Source organism: Pectinophora gossypiella, chromosome 8 (genome assembly GCF_024362695.1).
Source record: "Pectinophora gossypiella chromosome 8, ilPecGoss1.1, whole genome shotgun sequence".
Lineage (NCBI taxonomy): Eukaryota > Metazoa > Arthropoda > Insecta > Lepidoptera > Gelechiidae > Pectinophora > Pectinophora gossypiella.
Genome location: NC_065411.1, coordinates 11,808,228 through 11,823,434, shown reverse-complemented (window position 1 = coordinate 11,823,434; position 15,207 = coordinate 11,808,228). Strand labels below are relative to the sequence as shown.

The 15,207-nt window shown below is 34.4% G+C and overlaps 2 protein-coding genes across 6 annotated transcripts in view; one reads left to right on the top strand and one right to left on the bottom strand.

The window, feature by feature from the left end:
- Window positions 1–15,207, bottom strand: part of LOC126368653 (uncharacterized) — a 338,846-nt gene that overhangs the window by 209,964 nt on the left and 113,675 nt on the right. The gene's annotated exons all lie outside the window — the stretch shown is intronic.
- Window positions 1–15,207, top strand: part of LOC126368652 (extracellular serine/threonine protein CG31145) — a 129,007-nt gene that overhangs the window by 17,448 nt on the left and 96,352 nt on the right. For 4 of the 5 annotated variants that reach the window (XM_050012736.1, XM_050012737.1, XM_050012741.1 and 1 more), the window contains exon 2: window positions 2,666–2,708. The exons of the other annotated variant lie outside the window; for it this stretch is intronic. In XM_050012736.1, coding sequence (XP_049868693.1) covers window positions 2,666–2,708 — 43 coding nt within the window. The remainder of the gene's footprint in view (window positions 1–2,665; window positions 2,709–15,207) is intronic. 5 annotated transcript variants of the gene reach the window in all.

The window sequence follows — 15,207 nt, the reverse complement described above, 5'->3', positions numbered from 1 at the left end:
ACTACTACCATAATATTGTTTAATTGACGTAACAGCTGTTTAGTGGAGTTATTGCATTTTCACCGTTACACAATGGTAGCGTAAAAATAAGAAAGGAAAGCGAACGCGAATTTCGGCCGAATTCGTCACGAATTTGTGGTCACGGTCAACTGGTCCGTTTAGACGTAATAATAATAATTTTTAGTATAGTGCCTATCTAGTAATATTGTATTAATACCAGTTTCACACTATCGCGAATGGTATATACACCGCCAGCCGGTATGCATGCGGGATACCGTCTTTGGAAAAATATAATGTTTTAGAAAATGTATTTTTAATTTTCATTTTTTTCTTTATTTACGACCTGCCTTTCGGTGTTGATAAAGAGGACGCTGCATCAATATTTTCCTATTAATTACATTATTGTTTTAACTTGCAGTAATTTAATACTACATATTACGCTGATAGTAGATAGTTACGTGCGATACTTAGGTTATGTATAATATTCTATGCTATTTAAAGTCACTTTGAAATATTGCGCATATTAATAATAATAACTTTCGTCTAAGACGCATAAAAGTGCAATCATCACTAATTTAAGAGCCACGCTCTTGTCGGTGTAGCATTCTCCATTCTTGTCTATCAAAGACCAATTCCTTCACTTCCTTATAAGTCACGACGTAAGCTCTTCTTGGTCTTCCTCTTCCTCTCTTTCCTTGTAGTTGCCTTTCTATGATGTTTTTAATAAATTCGTCGTGTCTTTTTAAGTGTCCAATGATCTTGCCTCTTCTGTCCTCAATAACTCTCAACATTTGCCTCTTTTCCCTTACTCTTACTAGCACTTCTATAGTAACTCTTTCTGCAAAAAAAAAAAAATGCAATAGAAAAGTCTAATTATGCGCAAACGCAATTTTTCAATCTACGATAAGAATTAAACGAAACTAGCCAGATTTGAAACTGTCGTAAAATGAGTAATATGCGTGACATCAATTATTACAGAATAAGCAAGAACAAGAATTATGTAGCTTGTAGATAAGTAATTAGGTATTACTATCCGAGAATGTTAAGTGTATCAATACAGAGGTACATACAGGAGACAGATACAATCAACGGACCTACGTACAGACAAAGCTAGACAAAGGCCATCTAATCCAGTTTTTGCACAAAATTAAACTTAATTAGTGAAGGATAAAAACAGATCGCATGTTGTTGACGGAACTAGGGAGCACTCTGTTAAACATTGCTTATTATAATAGGCTTATTATGACCAAGATGATGGTATACTTTGTCACGTCATGTCATGTCCTATCTCGGAATCTCGGATAGTTGCTACGTCTGTCAAACTTAGGATTTTAGGAAAGACAACCGGAAGCCACATTTGCTAATGGGAGAACTTTTACCCTACATGATTGACTTCTCTACTATATAGTTGTCGTGTGATTTCTCACTCTGTCAGAGCATAAGGAAAGAAACTAATCTAATGTAATCTAGTCTACAAGATCCCACTGCTGGGCAAAGGCCTCTCCTTCCTCTTTCCATTTTTCGCGGTCCTGTGCGTACTCCGGCCAGTCCCTCCGGCAAGCGTCCAAGTCGTCACGCCATTTCTTTAGAGGTCTACCACAACGCCTGTACCCGTCATGAGGCACCCAATGCGTGACGATCCGTGCCCACCGCTCAGGATGCATGCGACAAACATGTCTGGCCCAATCCCATTTGAGTCTGGCAGCTTTTCGAACAATAAAGGAAAGAAACATTTATTATTTTTGGAAGCCGCAGAACTGACAAAAAAAAAACACTGAAAAAAGAAATATAAATATTAGGCCTTTACCTATGAAATTGCTATTTTTAATACTGGGTAGACTTCGACCTTGCGTTCAACTAAGAATTCCAAATTCAAAATATTAAATAAAAGCCCAATTAAAATCAGATATTCAATTGTTACAAATTTGTGTGTAAAAATACGCACAAATTTCAAAAGTGTTATTATCTAATGTATTATTATAATACACATAATGAAATGACATCCCTAAATTGGATGAGTCTATTGAAAGAAATCGATATAAATGAAGGAAATCCGTACTTGCCTCTTTACGTAAAGTGCACTTAACGATATTCTTGATTGACATTATTTAGCTCGCGTGTTTCCGTTGCGAGTAGATTTTGTTAATTTACAATAATGTTTACATTACACGTTCCGTATGTCAAAACTTCGGAAAGGTAAAGTAGGTGGGAAACTGACATTTATAAGCGTGAAATATTTGCAAGTCAATAAATATCCGACATTTTAGTTGATATCCTATTCATTAGATTCCTATTCTGTCCAATTTGCGTCATAAGAACAGTAAGCCTTTTTTTAAAGTTTAATTGAGCCAGCGTGAGAATATTACGAAACTATTTGTTTGTGTATCTATCCGTCTTAGTTATTATCTTTTTTCTCTATCAGTTAGTAAACTGTTATTGTTAGTAACTGGTGAATTAGTACGCGTATTTTGACGCAATTTTATTTGGTGTTTTTTTTATTTATATTCTTGATATTATGCTTGCGTAAAGTAAATTGCAAAATGGTAACGGGCATGCAGATGTAGTGATGCTTTTAGGTTGTTTTCTTTGAATACACTTTACAGTAAGTACTAGGGATCCCTTTTTAAAAACTGTAATAATTTAAATAAAATTTAATTTTTTTCAGGTACCCAAACTACATACCAAGCACTGCATTTTCACTTCTATAGGTAAACTATCAGTATAATTTTCAAAAAAAAAATATTATATTTTATTATGAGTATATAATATAAAAACAATAATTATAGGTATTCGTGGATCATGTCCTTTACGACTTGGAAATAGTTGGAAATCAGTAAGAGTTGGGCTCAAATTTAAAAATATCAGTGGTTATATATGTATATTCAGTGGTTACACTTTTAATTGTCTATTTTTATATATATGTAAGTACCTAAATATATTTTGTGCCTAGAACCTGTCATTATTTTTTTTATTGCGTAATTGCGAAAAAAAATCTAAGTCTATGGTTATATATACTTATTATCATACTATAAGACACCAATACCGAATCTGCAGATTTCTGGCGATATGAAACATTTACTTCCTATAGGTACATACAACAGACATTGCTAGCAACATCCTTCCCAGTTTAATAATATGATGTACGTATATGTATGAATGAGTAAGCGAAATGCATTGAAATACCACAATATAACGTAAAGCTGAGAACATTGTGCTAACAATGCCATTGTTTTACTTGTATTATTTTTACACGGTCATACATGTCAATGCAAAGCTGGTTTATTTTATAAATATGCAATGTGTTTACTTGTCTAGTCTGCAACATTAATAAACAGGCAGTGACTAGAAAAGTACAACTTTGTAGTATTCCAAATACTAGATTGACGTATCATTCAATGTACGTAATATTCAACATTCAATTATTTATAGCTCTTTTACAAAGGGACTGCTTAATTCACTACAACGCCATCTGTTGTTGAATGGTATACATTCAATATAATTTTACTTTTAGAGTACATATATGTATATGGCCCTATTCATTATGTAAATAAATGTATGGTGCACAAATAAAGATATTGATTTTATTTACTAGGAATGCTGTCCTTCCATTCTATAGGCGACGCGCTCTTCTTGAGAAGATGTCACCTATTACCATACGATTCATCATAGGTATCCTCATCTTAGGACTTCGTATCAAAATTGACTGATTTTTATTTCCGACTACTTGTCCGAGTACTTGTGGAACCTACCCCATTAGGGATAATATAGGTAGGTATACGCATAGTCACGTGTTTAGATTTAATACAATGTATATAAAATATATATATAGTATAACAAAACACGGTGTGCGCTTAGTCGTAATTTGTATTATAAAACTTTACCCCCATCTAATACGACTAACCAAAGATCTATGAAAGTATTATAGTCTCCGAAATAATCAAAATTATTCAGTTATGCCTACGTTTTCTACACTATAGCCACTTAACTAACCGTAGAGCATGGCGAATGATGCAATCAGCCTAGTGAATAATGAATAATGAATCCGGCGCAATTTTATCGGCACCGTCGTTTGCACATGATTTGTCTTCGCGTTCGATTTATGTAATAACGGCTTTAATTGGTAACTATTTTGAGACATGTGTAATGTTTGAATCTCTGAGGGCGAAGTCTTCGCTTCAAGTATCGTTTAGTATCGTAACAATATAAAAACGAAAACTATATACAACTGTGGGTAGAGAAGAACATATAATGTGGTCAGCTGGTTACCTATCAGCCCGAGCATGTCGTAAAACCCGACTAAGAGACTGTATCAATATCTATCATTGGACTTATAGCTCATCATATTAACACCAAATAAGTATTATTGCAACTTGACTTATAATGTCGTGAAGCTTTGCCGTCCCCGTTGATAGATACTTAAAAATATAAATTTAAAAACAAAAACCCGCCTACGGAAAAATTAGAGCGAGCAAGAAAATATACAGGGTGGACCAGAAGTTCACGTTCAAAATGAAAAATTGGATAGAGCTCATTAGCTATTAGAAACACCCCCATGTATGTTCAGCGATTATTTACGGTTTAGGAGATAAGACCCATTTTGTACCTTTTTCTAGATTTTCTACCTTACTTCAGAAATAATCATTTTGTCGCTATCCCTTTCTTAATAATTCTTTTATTTTACTTCATAACTATGCCTAAAGACATGTACCGCTAAGTGAAAAAATAAAAACAGTCAAATCAAAGATAAAAAAAAGTTATTGGAAGTCAAAGTGAGAATTCGACCAAAAATGTTAAACTTGTTAAAATTTCGCCGAAGAATAATAAACACATGAGATTGTCATGGACCCTGAAAGTATTTCTAAAAACTGCTCCATTTAATAGGCTTTTAGAAACGTCCAAAAAAGTACCCTTAAATGCATAAAACTAAGTAATTAGCTCTCAAATATTGCAAGACAGGCAGATTTTATTTTAGCACCAACAGTGTTTGGAGATAACTTTTTCCTTGAAATCTACGCACCTTCATTAAAATACGAATACCAAAAGTGAACCCTCCAATTCGAAAAAATATGTTTGTCCTCTAGAGTTAGCCACATAGCCTATAGCCACCAGACAATCAAGACGCTTCTCGTGACACCTCATTTGTTAAATTCTGACAGGTGGTGTAGAAATTACGTTGGAACAAACGTGCATATATACATACATTATATATATATTAGTTTGAATAAAATAGTAGATTTTCATTTAGCAATTTGCGCCTTTTCGTTGTAAAAGTAATATTAATGCCTAAATTAAAAATAAATGCAGTCAGTCTCTAATGAACAACCTCGGAAGTGGAAGTTGACTAACAATGTGTGGGAAACAATTGAAATGTATCTTAGGAAAGTTAGTAGGTAAATGGTAACATTCAGTGTGCTTGAAAAGATGTCTCTACTTATTTGATACATGAGAATCTGTAACGGAACTTAGCACTATTTCGACTCAAATAATAAGTCGAATTAGCAGTAAAACGCACTGTGGCTTTGAATTTCTATGGTAAAGTATTGTTCTTTAATAAAACAATGTTTAAAGAGCCCTATCTATACATGTAGATATAAACATCCCACATGCACATCATCACATGGACATCTTTACATGTATAGCAGGGGTGCGCCCAGCGACGCATGCTTCGGAAATAAATTAAAACATTATTTGGTTCATAAAGCCTATTATGACTTAACAGAGTTTCTCAATAGCATAAAATTAGGATGACGACAATATAGCGAAGTAATTTGTATATTGTTATGATTTTATTGTGATGTAATATTGAAATATTGTAAAGTAATCTATATAATGTGTACTCATCGAAATATTTGTTGACGTGTAATATTTATTATGAATAAAGAATTGAATTGAATTGAATTGAATATACATGTAGATCGGTCGTTGCTGACAATTTGAAAAGCCAGACCGTGCGTATATGGTAATATCGCACCGGTGTTTCCCTAACTTTGGTGATTGGCTAAATGCGAAGGCGAAGCCATTCAAGAAAAAAAAACAATCTAATTAATAGGCTACTTGACAACTTAGTCAAATGAGACACTTTTTACGAAACGTCAAAACGAAAGTTTTCCACGGAGTTTGTATGGAAATGTCCTGTGACGTCAGCAATAAAAGCGGTCAAACGTCGTACTTATTGTTACTTAATTCACAAATAAAAATCGAAAATAAGTCGAAAAGTAAAATGAGGTTGATTTTTGATCATATAAGAGATAGATTGGATAAGTATTTTATAATTTATCTTTGACCCAGTCAAATACCTTATTGAAATGGATATCAAAGACGATGTAAGGAAGCAAGATGCAAAGAAATAGACAAGAGATAAGTCACTCAAATCGGAATGCAGAACACAATTTCAAATATTGATGCCAATTTTTGAATACATTTACAATGTTTTGTTATTGAGATTAATTCTGTTATTGGCAAAATAAGCAATGTAAATTAATTCAAATAATACAATAACAACCGAAAAGTTCTGACACCTGAAGGAAAAATATTATACTTAAGGTAAAATAAAATATAGGTCATCGCATCTTTTATTAACAAGAGAGCAAGCCTTTTAAGAAAATGAAGTCCATTATAGTACATAATACTGTGCATGAGTCATGCAGTTTAGAACCCTGTCACATTATCTCATTTGACATTTCAGTGAGATTTGGTTTCAATTTGACAAATAAGTTATTGCGGCATGGTTCCAATGTGTATGAACTTTTCCTACAACATAGGATCGGGGTCAGAGTCTTCAGTGCCCCCCGTTTGTCCGGCCAAGTTGTGAATGCCATAATATTATGATACATGGGGAGTTTTTGTACGTACCAAGAGTGGCTGCCAGAGTTAATAACTATTCGGTAAGTAGTCTGGGTTTGATGACTATGTTTCGTGACATCCTAATAGTAAGTTTATTATGGTATTTATGATTTAAATAGATTGAATACACAACATGAACGCATTATGCAGAGAGGCGCCTGCGCAATTCATATACAATGAACATGATCCTTGCATTTATCTATTCACTTGTTAATTAATTGACCTACTCATCTCGTGTTATAAGTATACTGGATATTTGTAATAGGTATTTATACTTTGGTTTAGGTGTCTGGTTTTCCTGTCCAATTTCTTCGTATATTCAAGGCTAGAGAGAACAGGTATTCAAGTAATAGGTAAATTAAATACTAATCTAATTAATACTTGTTTCATCAAAACCAGCATCATTACAATATTATTTATTTGACGTAACTTATAGATAGATAGTGCGATTGTTGAAGTTAAGCAACTTTCGCAAAGGCCGGTCATAGGATGGGTGACCACAAAAAAAAACGTTTTCATCTCGAGCTCCTCCGTGCTTCGGAAGGCACGTTAAGCCGTTGGTCCCGGCTGCATTAGCAGTCGTTAATAACCACCAATCCGCACTGGGCCCGCGTGGTGGTTTAAGGCCCGATCTCCCTATCCATCCATAGGGAAGGCCCGTGCCCCTGCAGTTGGGACGTTAATGGGCTGATGATGATAGATAGATAGATAAAATACTTTATTTAGCACAGTCTTCTTCTATCGTGTGGGTGGTCAGGTGAATTACCAATCTCATCAACCCTGGTGTCAGGGTTATTATTGACCCGCCAAAGGCTCACGTAAAGTACTCGTTACTTACGTCAGTAAGTAGTAACCGGGACCAACGGCTTAACGTGCCTTCCAAAGCACGGATCATCTTACTTATTTAAGGCACAACAGGCGGCCTTATTGCGTCAAACTTTCTCCTTATAATACCTACGCACAAACATATTAATATTACAAAATATATTGACAGACGAACCAGCGGACATTTCCATATAGTCTCGTTGAATCGATTGTCTCGAAGTGACCCCTGTATCCGACAAACAACGGTCCGAGTCATCGAACCAACCAGTTCTTTACGATTCGTACACTACCTATAATATTATGTTCTTTGCAAAAATATTATTTACATTTTATTTACAAATATCACTTTGCATGTTAAGAGACCTTTAAAACATCACTTATGTCAGTTTCGTCTTGGGTTTATTTTCTCTTTTTATTTGACTATTAAAAAGTATTAAAAATAAAACAAAATTAGCTTCGAAAATTAAAATTAAAATTATAAAAATGCACATTTATCGTAAGTCGGCAAACGGGTGACACCGTGACTCAGTAGTGGGTTACACGAACCAATTAGGACCACTTTCAACCCCCCATAACTTAAAATGGATTTGCCCTACACACTTGCAATTTTGCACGTTTATTAAAAGCATCTTTTAGTTCTTACATCTCAAATTACAATAAAATATATATTTTACCGTTCACGTGATAATGGTGTCTGAAATCGCTATTATCATAATTGACTCACTCACTTACCTTCTTATCACATTGTTTGGGTTCGATTGTTATTTCTTTTTAATAAAAGCTTGACCTTCTATCACATTTATGTCTGAAATGCGATTTACATTTTAATCAAACTAAGAATTTTAATTTAATAATAGTCGGCTGTGAACTACGTTAGCATTGCTTGAGATTAATAAACGAAAGTAATATTAAAATAAGAATTCTAACAATACATAAACGAAAACGACCTTTTCCTCTTTGAAAATAATAATAATAATTCTTTATTGTGCAAGACTTGTACAAGTTTAAATTGGTATAATTTGAGTAAAATCCTTCCAAAATCACACAAGTAGAAAGATGTAATTTGAGTTAAATAAAGTGTGGATGAATCATTACGTATCTTTTTTTTGTGAATGATTTTTTAGTTAACCAGTTAGTACGCTAGCATAGAATAAGGAATAAATGTATAAAACGGCAACTCTGCTCTCCACCAGCGGCTGACTTAGGTTTACCTCATTCCCCTCGGTCTTACTTTAGTCTTCAATCGTATGGCGTCAGACATCACACACACAGATGCGCGTGTACGATAATGACAATGTGCAAAACGAGATGTTTTGTATGACGTGTCCGGGGTCTGACGCTTGTCTGGTATTGCCAAAATAAAACTACACCTTTGGGACAAAGATTTTATGTGAGTATGAACATGTGTAATTCAAAATCTAACAATGTGGTTTGACCATGTTGGATGTGTGTGTGCTACAGTGTACTGGTCCAAAAACCAGGAACGATCAGACCCTCAGGTAATTTTCTAGTCAATCATTTAATTTCCGGTCTCCTTATGGTAATAGTCGGAATGTAAGCGACAAGCGAGAAGCGACATTTCCTAGCGTGAGTTTGATCACATTGTAAGTAGTAAATTCGTCCCTGAAAAGTATTATCAAATGCCAATGTTCATTCAACCCAGTCTAGAGGTTTAGGCGTGAAAAAACAAACATAGGTAGGTACTGTTACTTCCGCATTTTCGATTCAATTTGTTATGTACTTAAAACACAAATAGTAGGTAATAAATAGGTAGCATTAGCTGTTTTCCCAAACGAAGCATGTTCCTTGTATCTCAGATTTTTGAAAGAAGACTCCCAGAGGGTAGTGGAAATTCGAAGATGTTATTCCGTAAAAAATTGCAGATGAAGTGTCGTCGTATCGCTAACAGAACAGAGGACACTTTACCTAAACATGTGACGCTGGCGATGGAAATAGCACCACAAACATCACAACATTCTGTTGTTATCGGTCTGGGTGTGTCTTTACGTCACTCGCGTAAATAGTCACAGGGTTCGTCCGCTATTTCGTCCGGTCAAATCTACTAATTTCTACACGCATGCATTTGTAAGATGGTCTTATAATAGGCTAGTTTTCACCCAGTCAAATCAGTTACTTTTTACTAAACGTCAAAACATTAAATTACTATGGAATTTATGTAAAAGCACACTGCGAATGACGCCATAGGAAAGCGTGATAAAATGTCGGACTTATTATTATGTTTTTCTTGATTAAAATTCATAAATAATTTAAATAAGAAAAAGAAAATATTTTTCGTCAGTTTTAAATCTGTCTTTATTTAGTAATCAGAATTTATTATTTTTTTTAAAAATAACCAAATTTGGGATAGGTAGGCAGAGAACAAGGAAATCTAGTTATTTAATCTTAGCGTAGTAAATCGCAAAAATATCTCGTCACAGTTTCTTTATTCTAGTCACACGTGTAGATTCCATTTAATTAAACTTCCTCAAGAACTATATAGATTTTAATACCCAAATTGGATACGTTGATGTTATTGACAAGAAGGACGTTGCCTGGACGATTTGTGTCTCAATACAATAGTGAGAAGAGCAAATACTTAATTAGGGCAAGATTGTATAGCATACTGATTATTATTTAGTATACTTATCAATACTTACATTGTTTTAAATTAAGGATCTACCGACTTCACTCCAATCTCATCAGTCATCCCGTGATCATGGCACTTGCAACAGTGTCGAAATATCGAGTCTCATATCCCTATTTTAAACGCGGTAAGGACCCGTTATTGTGTGTTTTAATTACTTATCAATATGCGATAGTGTGGAACCCGACTTGTCACATCTTCAAGTTAGGTAAACGGACCCTATGATGAAAGGGATAACACTACAGAGTGACGATGAATCCGTGATAGCCCTGGGGGATTAAAAAGGCCACATCAAAGCAATTCATCTAAGAAAGCAATATTGCTATTTGACATTTGTTTGCATTGCGCACTTACTTTTATATGCGCAAATGTCAAATTGTAATATTGCTTTCTTAGATGAATTGCTTCGATGTGGTCATTTTAACCCCCCTGTACGGGTTCGAATCCCGGTTCGGGCTCTAAACCACTGAATTCGACTTTATGAATTTGAATTCATGTCTGAATCGTAGATAATGGATATCACGTGGTTTCCAGGAGTCGTGCCCAGTTAATGCCAATAGGCTCGCCTTCTATTACATGGGACTTAAACATAGCTGGCGTGGAGTGGGTGTGTACCTATATTATACACCTCTGCCTACCCCCTCGGGTATACAGGCGTGATGCTATGTTGTTTATGTTATATTATGATGATGAGTATTAATCTGGGGATTTATGGATGGATATGCCGTGTGATGATGTGTCATTCATGCGTGTTTTCACACATAGATACAACCCCAAAAACAGAACTGCGTCCAAATTTTCAGAACAACATGACATTCTTGTAAACATGCACTCATTTAAACCTTTTAAATAAATAATTTGTCCACTAAGCTTCAACATACATAAACTCATAAACTAAACTAAAAAAAAAGATGTACCTACTACACTGATTTATTCTAAATACGAAATAACTACGTTTTGTAATTATGTTCACACAAATTGCAACTAGTTTTGTTGTTACCGTTGCTTTGCGTCATAACAATTTTTAGGGTTCCGAACTTAAAAGATAAAAAAAAACAGCGACGCGTGTCGGACACGAATATTTCTATGGGTTCTATATAGATTAATCGGAGCAATCACCTTGTACAGGAGAGAAAAAGATACATTGCGAACTTCCTCCTTTTTTGAAGCCGGTGAATATAAAATGTATTCATTTATCAATCAATCAATCAATAATACTTTATTGCACAACGACATATACAAAGGACAACGACTAAAAACATCACATTTATGTACTTACTCATTAGTTTTTTGTACACAGGACACATGATAAAGACAATAATGACTACACACAAGATAGATAGATACAGGGTTGAGTTTATTTATTATGGTGCAAGATTTAATAAGTTGGTCTTCAAAAGCATTGTAATTGTAATCATTGGGTTTTTACCTTTAATAAAAACACATTATTTAAAAGCACATTATGATATAACAAACATAACAGATGTATTCTATAGAAAGAAAATATTATCATTATCTCCCTAGCGTTGTCCCGTTTTTACCTAACCTGAAGATTTGATAGGTCCAGTTTTTTAAAGAAGCCTGCCTGTCTGACCTTCCAGCCCGCGAAGGAATAACCAGACCAATACAGATTAGATATAGAAAAAAAAATCTTCACATTAAATGGACAGGCCTTCTATTCGGAACTGTCTGTGCGTGAAAGCAACTCGCGCTTGTCTGGTTTTTAAAGTTGGCCAAGTGGTAGTTGACGTACAAAAGGGTTTCGTAGTCAATCATCGGTATAAATCATCTTAGTTCTTGTAACTATGTTATGTTTGTTACGTAAGCAACTGTGGTCAAATATGTACCCAGTGTGCCTACCCATTCGTGTTTGCTGTGTGATGATGTCACTTTGTCCTGCAGCTATGTAGAATGTGGATTTGTATTGTAATACGAGTATCATCCCATTTTAGTGTTGCGCTTTATTGTGGGCGCTTTATTATAAAAAATACGGGATAAAAAGTGTTTATTCGCACTTAATATACGTCATTACAGTGCTTTAAACAATCATCTCATTTCCGAATGCACACGAATCCTAATTTCCATTTTCATCATTATTACATCATGGGGTTTAAAATGGCCACATCGAAGCAATTCATATAAGATAGCAATATTGTTATTTGACATTTGTTAGCATTGCTCACGTACTTTTATATGCGCAAATGTCAAATCGCAACATTGCTTTCTTAGATGAATTGCTTTGATGTGGCCATTTTAACCCCCAGATCAAAATTTGAATTACTTGTTTACAAAACAACAATAAAGTACTTAGTTCTATATTTAAATTCAGAAACACAATAAATGTATTAATTGATGATCATGGAAATTCGACAATTGGAACATTAAGATTAGAAGCACTTGTATTAAAAAAGTGGCTTCAAATGTAAATTAATTTAAATTATGGGAACTATACAATTACTTTCAACGGTAAACATAATGCATGCTTTAGTAAAAACGTACAAAAACCACAGTCGGTTTGAACGAGTGAGCGATTTTGTCCTATGTGAAACCGTAGTAGTAATAATAATGAGATTGCATCTTATTACGCTTATAGCATTTAACACATTAAGCAGTGGTTGCACAGGGAAGAGAGCTTGGTTCTTCATCTGATGGTCATAAAGTTATAATAATAATATAACTTATAAATAAAGAATATATATTTTTATTTTTTTTATTTATATTCTTTTATTTTTAAATTATTCCCGGGCACGATATAAGTAAAAAGTATCCACTTTCCATAATTAAATTTTCTTTTTTGAAAATAAACGATATTTTATTTCTATTTTTGATCGCTTTTCAACAATGATTTTCATTTCTTTTATATATTACTTATATAAAACTGTGGTTCTGTCGATTCTATCTATTGTCGTTACGAAACGGCTATCAAATAATTTTTAATTTTTGAGTGTATATTTTATTTTGATTGCATTTAAAGTACCTAAGTATATTGACCTCATAGGTATCTATTGAATGACGGAATGTCTTCTAGGTATAAATTTTAGTACCTACTTACTTACGTTTAGCCGCAACCTTTAATGCTAAGTGGCAATATTATCGTAATGATAATCATAAAATTACTTACGTGCTTGTTTTATTCTATATAAGATTAAAAGGTTATATATAAAAGCCCCTGCTCTTACCTTTAAAGAAAAATACCAAGTTTTCGCAATGCTATTTGTCTTATAAAAGTAATAAGCCGGAAAAATAAAAGTAAGCAAGAAATATCTTTTTCCATATATTGTTAAATAATATAAGTAGGTTATTTATGAGTTTGAACCAATGTTTGGATCATACAAAATTATATAGTATGGCAACACGTAGTTTCCAGGATTTGTTGACGCGGTTACTCGGTCCCTAATACATGGAACTTGGACATAGCTGGCGTGGAGTGTGTATGTGTATGTCACTAACGTAAAAGCCACGCAAAAAGAATGCTACACACTTCTGCCTACCCTACCCTAATACAATATCCAATCAATCAATCTTACCTAATACATTTTTTTAAATTACATACTTACACACTTGGAAGAAACTCATTTTCATCTATGCGACTTCTGTCAGCAAGAGAGATACTAAATACATGATTATTAGCTGAAAAATTACATAATAATAGTGGCTCATCCAGTGAGTGGCGAGTCACCGCCTGCTCATTTATCCATGTTTACCAACATTCGTCGAGCAGGCGCCATAGTCCCCCATAGCTCCAGTATCCCGGTCCACTAACCCCCAACCCAATAGCCCAGTTCCCTTTGTTCCCATAATCTGCAATAGTCCTACACGAACCGGGGATTGTCTTTGGGTGCACTCCCATAGTGCATACAGGGATAATCGCCGGTTGGTGTCATACCACATTTAGATTAAACTGTTTTAAGGGGCCTCTACGTGTTGGCTTCGGCCCCACGCACGCCTTCTAAAAGTCCGGGCCTCCATAGGCCCGAGATATGAAAAAGACATACAATAATAATAATAATAAAAAAGTTACATCTAAAATTCACTCAAATACAACTATTAAGTAGCCTTGAAGAGGCCCAGATAAAATTGTTGCAAAACTCACAGATACTGCTGCTGCAGGCCTAAAGAGATCGCATTGCGAAAGATGAACCGTGCGCCGTGCGTTTTGGAGACACGAACGCTATGTCGGCAATCCTGCTTAGAGGCAAGCAATAACCTTCTACAGATAAACAATTTATTTACTACATCTGCGAAATGTACTTTATTAGTAACAATAAAACAATGCGAAAATATTATAACGTACGCCCACAAATACATCAATTTGAATTTGAATTAAAAACATTTGCTGAATCGATTGCTATGTTTAAGTCACATGTAATAGGGATCGAGCCTACGACAGAAATCTTGGAAAGCGCAAGATATCAATTATCTATGATCCAAACATGAATGCAAACTCGTAAATTCCAATTCAGTGGTTTATAGCCCGTACCAGGATTCGAACCCGCACTGAATCGTGGTGTCACGGACCCCTCTCCTAGAGAGGTATGCCCTGATGGTGAAGAGCAAGAGCTCTACCAACTTTATATTCATAATTTATTGGTAATAATTCGTATTATTACATGTAAAGATAAAAATTAGTCACATTACAATATTAAAAATTAAAATAAAATTGTAACATCAATACATTCATACATATAATGTACCTACACAATATTTGAACTGTACTGTCCAGTACCTAATTATCTAAATTACAAATTAATAAATTCATCGTAACTGTAGAACGTGTGCTCAAGAAGCCAACGTTTGAGTCGCGATTTAAAACAAGGTATAGAGATATATATATACTGGATGAGTTGTGACTGTCTGTCTGTCATGCTTTAAATCAAGTAAACAATCATCATTAT